Genomic DNA, 9,687 nt, shown 5'->3' on the forward strand with positions numbered 1-9,687 from the left:
GTTAGTTACCTTTGGTGCAGTCTGTTAAAGCACCACAGTATACTGTTCTTAAATGATAATAGAACTATAAAAAATACTTGCTTGGATACTTAATTGGACGTAATCATTTCATAATATTATTCTAAAACTGCAATATTTTAAAGAAGCAATAACAATGTAATCAGATAATCCTTGACAAAATAACTATAACCTAATAACACATTTCTTTCACATTTAGTATGGGCTGATTATATTTACTTATTTTTGTTATATGATAACATTACTCCAATTACAAGAAATCTGTCACTACCCAACCCTTACCACCTTGATAAGTCAAGTCTAGCAAGACTAGGGTTAGAAAGATACACAAAAGTCTTATCACAACAGGACAGTTGCTGAAGAGACAGGAAATACTTCCTCAGCTTTAAACTCATTTTTATCAAACAAAGTTTGCCGCCAAAACAGTTCAGATACCAAATGGCGGGTACACTAGTGAGAGCAAAAATCATCATTTTTCATGTGTATCAGAAATGTCTCCCCCATACAAAACTGAAATTGGCTCCAACATTCACTCAAATTTAATTTCAATACATTCATAACCTGTCTGTCACTTCAATGTTAACACAGCTTTAACATACCTCCATTTTGATACAAAAGCACATATTATGGTGCCATGTGCTTCACAGGCTTATGACTATGACTATTCTCTAATGAAACTCCAGTTCATATACGAGTGAAATGTATAAATACTATTATTAATTACTAATATTATAAATTGTGGTACATTTCTAGATTCTATAGTTCTACATTCTAGTATGTAGTTTTAAGTGTTCATTCAAAGCTAAAGACACAATGGCTGGATAGCAGAAGTAACTTACCTCTCTTAAAACTTAACCCAGGAGCTGGAGAGACCTTTAAGTTGGTTATGTTTCAAGATAACAAAGTCCTGGTTTTTTCTAGCTGATAGGAAAGGTGTTAAGAGAGAAAAGGGAAAATGCCGGTGATAGAGAGGGAAGAGCCACGAGGTCAGAGAAAGAGAGCGAAAGTTTTTACAGTCTGTTTAAGACTGACAAGGCAACACCCTCTTCCTCTAAAAAGCCACTCCTATTAGCAGCAGAAGTGAAAGCATGTCTTTGTTTTGTAGTTTTCATTAACTCTTGCAAAGGTCCACAAAGCTGAAAGGATGAGAGTGTTCGAATACCAACCAAGTACACCTCATTCCCAGCTCCTGAGTCAGCACACACTCATGCAAATCCCTTAGGTGTGGATGAAGTCCTGGGAAGAATGCCAGCCACTCTCATGCAAATACCATAGTAACACATGCAAATCTAGAAACCAGTTTTGAGCAGGAATGTCACTCTGATGAGGTCACACTGCTCCCCTGTTCCACTTCAACCGGACATTGACTCCTGGCTACACTCAGTGCGGGCACATGATGGCAGCACTTCGATCCCATTCAATTCTCTCCATGGGGTCTCCATGGGGGGTTAACTGCTCTATCTCTAAGCACATGGCAGTGACACAACTAGTTCTTGGCCGTGTCAGTTCAAATCAAATGCGGAATGTTTACATCTGCTACCGTTGATTATACAGTAAATACGTTGTGAAATGAAACAAAAACACACCACAGTTAAATTTGTATTAGTATTGATTGATTCACATCGATATGAAAGGATTACATGACTAACAACTGGTGAAAAAGTAATATGAAAATATTTGTTCACTGAATTAGCGCATTCTGTCCCAAACAGTTGCGTTGCAGTTTATAAGTTTCAGTTTCGCTTTCAGTATTTCAACGTGAATGAGAGGGAGCACAAGAACTGAGCGTCTAGCAGCGATTATCATATCATAGACATATATGATGCATGTATATGTCTGTGGGCACGATCTCAAGCACGTGCAAAAGTTGTTGTTGTCCAATTTCAATCTAGTTTCGAGAGACACATGCGCGCCCAGTCCAATTCCCAGCGGAATCGAATCGTGTGTCCAGGGGTTTACATCGGAGTCCAGTCGGACTCAAGCTGGACACAATGCATCTAGTTCTGGGGAGTCACATGTGTCCAATATCCAATTTAAATCGGACTGAAATCGGAAATTGGACGCATGTGTCCACACTGACTGGCACTCTATACCTAGTTCATAATCAGTTCATGGAAACTGAACAGGTAAGGGTCTATGTTATGTATGGATCAGTTATATAAATATGTATATATATATTTATAAATAGAAAGCCTATAAAGGTTATCTTATGACTGGGATAGTTTGGTAAAATGATGTCCATAAACGTGACAAAATAAATATGGCAGTTTGCTGAAGGTTACGTCGTTGACAAAACAGGATATGGTATTAATGACGGCAGTTGCATCTGGTGTGGGATGCACGGTGGGGAAATACCTGGTAAATATCACCACTCAAACTGACTTCCTTTTCAATGGTTAGACTAATCAATTACCCATCTGACAGCAAGAGTTCATGTTAGATACTGCCTTAAACACATGCGCCATCTAGAGGATATGATTGGTAGCAACCGCACATTGTAAAAAGACTGACTTTATTTATTAATGTATTAATTCATACTGAAAGAAAAAAAAAACAGCCTATGTAAGTTAAAATCTACATTTCTAGTGTATTTGCTTGCTGTATTGTACAAAACATTAGAAACAGCTGGGAAATAACACCACAACTGCTCTCAATACACACTGACGAAACACTGATACATACACTGTAAAACATTGTAAATGACTGATGCATATTTACAAGTGCAGTATTTCAGTGGCAGCAGACATGTGAGGGTGTTTTCATAAAATCCCAGAATAAACACAACCATTTGAGATAATTTGCTCTATAATTTGCAAAATAAACCCTGCTGCTCAAGTATGGGGTGAGACTAAACTCAACTGTCGCTGTGGAATTCTGGGATTCCCCTTCTACTTCCCTTTGTCCACCCAGGCAAAGAAGTTACACCTGGCCTGGGGGTTGGAGGCGTGGCCTTGCGGTCTTGCACACACAAAGAACTGACGGCCCATGGTTGGCCCCGCCTTCTTCACCGTGCGCAGGACGCATGGCTCGCCGTGGGCCTTACAGGGGGGCGGCGGCGGGGGACCCCGCAGGACCGTCTTCCAAAAGCCAGGGCACGCCCCTTTCTTTGAGTCCTCACCCTCCTCAAGGAATGTGGCCTTAGCCCTGCCCTCATCTGGCTCCTGACCTTTAACCTCTGCAGTGCCGTTAAAGTCAGACACATCACTCACAGTGTGCTTGTTCATATCAGGTCCACACACCGGTAGGGAGCTACTAGTCCCACCTGCATGCCTATTGGCTAAGCTGCCGTTGACTTCTGTAGGGGTGTCGTCAGTCCTGTCTGTGAGCTCATCGGAGGTCTTTGGTCTCGGTTCTACAGCAGGCCCTTTAGGTTTGAAGAAGGCCAGCAGGCTTCCTTGAGGTTTTGCTGGTGCTGCCTTTGCCACACGGCTCTTCTTCCCCTTCGGCGTCGAAAGCTCCGGGACGCCGTCCAGCCCCCGTTTCCTCCCGGCGCTCACCCCCAAACCAACAGGGTTCACGTTCTCTCGGACCTCCTCCTTTTCCTGGGAGCCAGGAAGTGGTGTCTCTTTGGCTTTTTTGGAATTGGTCATGTGTGGTCGCTGGTCGGCCATCTTGACCAGGAAGCGGGATAGCTTCTGCTGCTTGCCGGCGAACTCAGGCAAGTAGCTCGTGCAGAGAGGCGGGCAGCGGGCGCTTGGCCGAACCTCGCAGCTCAGGTGACCCCAGACGGGGCAGTGGTCCGAGCCCTCCACCTCGGGCATGATGTCAGCGCCCAGGAAGAGTGTCTCCGCCAGGGGCCGACTGGCGAAGATGTAGTCGATGCGTGTGCCGTAGTTGGTCTGCCGGGCTCCAGTCATCGTGTTCCAGCAGGTGAAGGCCTGAGGACGGGATGGGTGGAAAAGGCGGAAGGTGTCGACGAACTTCCCGCCACAGACCGCCAGCTGCTGGGAGTTTGGATCATGTCCTTGGTCAACGTCCTCCTCCTCCTCCTCCTCCTCTGTGGCCCCAAACAGTAAACCATTGAGCCACTTTCTGCCAGGGTTGTCCTCAAAATGTTCCTGGGAGTGGAGAGGAGGGGGGTGTGGAATAACAGGATTAATCTGACTCTACAGGAAGTGCTTCAATGGAATCTTAAAATATTACAATTGATTACTCAATATTGATAAATGCAACGAACAACTCCAGTAGAATTATAAATGCAATGAGAATTGAAATGTTACCACTTGTCTACAACAGAGGCCACACTTAAGCTGTCTAGCACAACATGAATTTATATTCTTAAAGGCACCCAGTGAAACTTTCGAGGCTTAAAAATAAACATTCAATTTCTAGTCTTTTTTACGCATAGTAAGTTTCAATAACTCCATACCATTACATATCGACATTCAAGGAGCAAAGATGAGACGTCGTTGTGTGGTGAGAACTGATATTAAATCGATAACAACAACAATTGCCGCCATTTTCTTTTTTGTAACCTACAATAAATAAAGCAGGATTCCAGTCAATGGAAAAATGGCCTCTCCTCACCGGCGATTGTTGTTGTTTACGATTTTCTATCAGTTCTCACCACACAACGACATCTCATCTTTGCTCCTTGAATGTCGATATGTAATGGTATGGAGTTATTGAAACTTACTAAGTGTAAAAAAGACTAGAAATTGAATGTTTATATAAAGTTGCACTGGGTGCCTTTAAGGGTATCTTGCTGAGGCACTTACAATGTCATCAGGATCACAGTGGTCTATAGGCCGGTGGGAGGTATTGATATCCCCCAACACGATCACGTGGCTAAACAGAAAAAATAAATAAAATAAAACTAATGGCAATTCTGATTTTCAAAAGAACATTTACCTTCTCCTATCCTCATCATGGTGTCACAAGCACTGAAGACTACTGTATATGCCTTTTCTAAGTTGTGACATGTCGATACATTTCTGTAGTTATCTCTTTAAGTTTTAAAGTGAACAACCCATCAACAAACCACCATCTGAGTCTAGCTCCAACTCTAACCCCCAGATCTAAGCCTATTTCTTATTCCTCGTTGCCAAGAGACAGTGGCAAATTTGTTATTTGCGTATGATCGTGGCCCATAAAAAAGAAACCATGACTGTCATTCAAGCTATATGTACTGTATATACTGCCTTCTCTAGTGCCAGTAGCCAGAGCGTCTCATATGTCTATGGTCTCACCTCCTAAAGCGTCTCATATGACTATGGTCTCACCTCCCAGACACCAGAAGTGCCTCAGCGCGCGTCTGAAGCAGCTGGTAGAACTGCAGCTTGAAGAGTTTGCGTTCCGGTTTCTCTGGGTCAGCCCGAGGGCAGTATACATTTACAACCGCCAGTGTCTGTGGTCCATCTGGAGCCCTGCACCATTCACAAACACACATGTGTAAGTGTACGCGCGCACAAACACACACAGACACACACATACACAGGATTTCAAAATTAAATATGTGGCCAAGCATAAGGGTGTAAAAAGTGTAGGTGGTAATACTGATCTCACTTAACAGGCTTAATAGTATATTATACGTTTTTTTATTTGATTGTGGGTCCGTGCTTACGAATTTCCCTTATATCTTGCAGAAATAGACATTTTGTGGTAATCGTAGTATTTTTTCCTTAAGAAATTGTTGAGTGATTCCATTTTAAATATCTAAGAAGCCATCTCCTCTGCATCACCTGATAACTGTTGTTGAATTTATACATACATTTATATTTCCATCACATCATCATAGGGATTACAACGTCTTCGTCATATAGTAGTAGAGGGTAATTGAGCCTTGAGTGGATTTATAAGCTTACGTTATTTGATGATGTGTGATGACAGCTCTGCCCTCATTGTCCAATAACTGCAGCTCCTCAACGGAGAACTCTTGGTCACCATAGCACCTACCAGCTTCTCCATTGTTGGTCAAGAGGCCTGTCAATCCCTCTTCTGCAGCAAATGGAGTGGCACTGTCCTTGCAAAAGGTTGCCACCCCTTTTCAGCAAGGTGTCAGAATGAAGCATGAGATGGATTAGAATCAGACCAATGACAACATCAGAAAACTATCCAACTTAAAATATCTTGTCTTCATGCGAATCAAAAGAGTTTGTACTTTAGATAGTTGATGGAAAATGGGTCCACAATAAATATATTTTGGATCACCAGTGCAACGATGTTAACATAAACAACAGTGTTAAAATGATATCAATAACTCGAATAATGTAGCTGGCTGGTAGACTAAAGAGTAACACAAGGCACAACTCACCTGAGTAACCGCTGCGTCCTTTACTGAAGCTGAAGTACGAGTTGTATCCTTCAACAATTGCTGTTCTTTCATCCAATAGGTCACCTGTTATAAAACAACAGCCACATGTCAATCGGATGAGCATGCATTTCTTAAAAAATAAGCTACCTTTACTTCACGCCATGCTATTCTCACCCCTGCTTGAATGGTTATTGAACGTAGTTGATTCTTACGTGTAACTTTTGTTTCTTGGACACAAATAATGTCAGCGTCAAATGAGTCCAGGTTTGTTTTAATTGCATTCTTAAATGTCCTTATACCGTTGATATTCCAAGTCACAATCTTCATATTTTACGTTAAATCTAGACTGATTTGCATTTGAATTCACATTCTCTCTCGGTAAATGTACACAGAGAATTTGAAACGGAAGTAGAAAAGGGATGGTAAGCTCTGTGTCGCCGCCTGTTGGGTGGAGTATACAATTTAAACGAGGATTCTACAACGTAGCCTACCTTAATATTATCTTGAAAAAATAATTTGGTGTAATTGTTTACATTGCTTATAGAAACGTGTTATGTATATATTGTCTCTTCATTCAAGTGATTACTGATGTTTGCGGTACAGCTTATTTTGACCTACCCTCCCACGACCAGGAAGTAAGATGATCTGCGCCGTTCGCTCAATGACCGCACTTCGGCGCGCCAACACTTTCAAAGCTGACACTCTTGAGAAGTAACATTAGATAGGAGCCAATGCACAGCATGCTAAGCCAGTTGAAGATTTCAAACACGCCTTGATGGTGTGTTATTTTGGTGTCTAAACCCAATCCAGAGAGGCGTTAGCGTTTTGAAAAAAGACAACGGAGCCTGGGGCGTGCTTTATACATATTAACAAACTGAGGACGATGATGAGATACTTATCCTGGATAGCAAAATCAGGAATAATTGAGTAACTTACAAGGTAAGACTGTCTTGTTAGCCTTAAGGATAAGTTACAAGGATAATGTTGTAGCTAACTATAAGCCAACGTAGCCTTAAGCTTTTGCCGCTTGCTATAATTAAAGTTTAACTCACAAACTGACAACTTATAGCTTGCAAGCTAACACATTTAGTTATCTGTAAACAGTCTGGCTGGTCGTCTGCTCAGCATGCATCTTCTGAGTCACTAACGTTAGCAAGCTAGCTAGTTAGAGGGGCCACCTTTATGAACAGTCATGTTGAGGAGTATCAGGTTCGGCAAACAGTCTTTTTTTTTCAGCCTTTATTTGCTAAAATCGCCTTCTACCATCTTAATTTAACATTTCACGAAGGCGATGTCTTAGGTACATCAACGGGCTGAATGATTTGACATTTTCTGAGTCAGCGAGAGGGAACGTTAGCCATCCTAGCTAATTCTAGAAATGAAGTTCGCTTGCAAGTTAACTTACGTTAGCTGCCGTTTGTGTAGTCATTTATTTTTCCTAGGTGACATTGCGTTGGCAAAGCTAACTATCAGTTGAAAACATCAGTTGTAGTCAGCTACGTGTGTATGGAACCGCAGTAGTTAAAAACCGGTTAGATAGTTATTACCTGCTGACACCACATACAGTCGGTGGGAATGCGCTGAGTTTGTTCAGACATAGCTAACTTATCTAGAGTACCTTTATCTTTAACTGCATCACAACATGTTTGCAGCTCTCACGAAGAGTGTTTTCTTTCATCTGGTAGCAAATTTCTTTTAGCTAGGTACTGCACATCAAAGCAAGCTCAAAGTATGGTTGTAAAGTCAATCTACAAACACATCTCTATACTTTACCAACATGTGTGATTTATTTTAACGGATTCACTAATTTGGTACAGCTAAGTATAATTTAACAGTTCAGTTGGTGTCGTCAGAATGAGAAAATCTGTGCTGGACATTATATGGCAGCAGTTTCCTATGGGCGGAAGTAGTAACTGACTTCAAATGGCTGAGTCTTCAAAAGCAAAATACAACCAAAAGATGTGTCAATGGTGACCACCTCCTATTACCCTCTCTGTAATCATACAACATAACCAGCGAATTTGGTTGGGTGAGTTATAAGTTTCCCAAAAATTCTACAGCCGGGAAACTAGTGTAGATGGTGGTCAGTGGGTTGCACTGTGACCTAATAAGGACATATTTCGGTAGTTTTGGTAGAATTCTGTTTTGACGTTGTGTTCAGATATGTGTGTCTGTGTTTGTGTGATAGTTTTTGTTACATCACATGACTTTATCCTAAGCACTGATTGTAGTGCACTGAAGCCATTGACTTGAGACGTGCCATCCAGTTTCCCTTTAAGCCCTCGTAGAATAGGGCACTGTAAGCATCAGTCGTTTACAACAGACCATAAAGACCTGGTGAATGGCAGGGCAAGGAGTTGCCGCACTGCACACCACAAACACTGTGTTATTGCAGCCTGACAGGACCTCAGGGAAAGTGACCAAAACGCTGCTAATCTGATAAACTAAATCCTGCTGTCTGTGGCCTTGATGGGATGACTTACTGGGGGCTCGCTGGCGCTCTTGCTGCATGCAAGATTACCCGCCTGTTGCTAAGCTCTCATAATTACATTCCATAGGGCATTAGTGATGATGAGCCACCGCAGTTCTTTTGTTCAGATCTTGGGTCCTGCTCTTCGTCTTGTTCGTTTATTTTTAGTCGCAATTATGAATTAGACTGACCTGTTTGTTGCCGAGACAGTTCATGGATTTAGTTGTTAGTGAGTAAGCTAAAACATGGGTTACATTCTCACTTGACTAAGTAATTGTTGTATACAATGCCTTCTCTGTGACCTAAACAGTTGCTGTGGTATCTATTGGGTTCTTCAGAATCTCCCTTTCTGTGTGTTTGTGTCTGTCTTTCTGCTGTGTGAGTGTTTGATTTGACTTCTTCGTGAGGTTTTCCCCTGAATTTTAGGGCTTTCTGCAGCCCTCACCCCATTCAGCTGAGTTTGATAGTACTTTCCTAAAGGCTGTCTTATTGTTGTTATCATTATAAATCTGCCCCTCCGGGGGGCCTGTCATGATCTCTTCCCTGCTCTTGCCACGCAGCTAGTCTGTGAATGAAACATGGTGGATTAAGAGGCCACACTGACCGTCACGTTTACCCCGAGATGGCCATTCAGGCCCGCGCTGCGCTTGTAATCCTATTAGGACTGAATGACGTTGCAGGGGAAGCCATTTGTTCACCTTCAAACACCAAACTGATGGCAAGGATATGGCAGTATGGTACCAACAAAAGAGCCCATTGTTGCCCATTGTTGCGCACTGCTGTCAAATCAGTGGCGTTCTTCATTTTGTGTGGAAATGGAAGTTTTCTGTTTTTTAAGCTAACTGCTTCTCCAACCATTACATACCATGCATGACATAGCATGCACTCCATGGTAGAGCTGATGTCTGCTGCTGTGAATACTTTGGAATGAAGTTAGATTAGATTT

The 9,687-nt window shown here is 42.1% G+C and overlaps 1 protein-coding gene across 1 annotated transcript; it reads right to left on the bottom strand.

The window, feature by feature from the left end:
• Positions 1-2,906: 2,906 nt before the first annotated feature.
• apex2 (APEX nuclease (apurinic/apyrimidinic endonuclease) 2) lies at positions 2,907-6,598 on the bottom strand (the record flags this gene model as incomplete). The annotated part of the gene is made up of 6 exons (XM_080833076.1): positions 2,907-4,076; positions 4,737-4,806; positions 5,241-5,384; positions 5,823-6,000; positions 6,272-6,355; positions 6,484-6,598. The coding sequence occupies 6 exons, from the start codon at positions 6,596-6,598 to the stop codon at positions 2,907-2,909; spliced, it is 1,761 nt and encodes a 586-aa protein (XP_080689202.1).
• Between the last annotated feature and the right edge of the window lie 3,089 nt (positions 6,599-9,687).

The sequence above is a fragment of the Sprattus sprattus genome (genome assembly GCF_963457725.1).
Source record: "Sprattus sprattus genome assembly, chromosome: 2".
NCBI classification, from domain to species: Eukaryota; Metazoa; Chordata; class Actinopteri; order Clupeiformes; family Clupeidae; genus Sprattus; species Sprattus sprattus.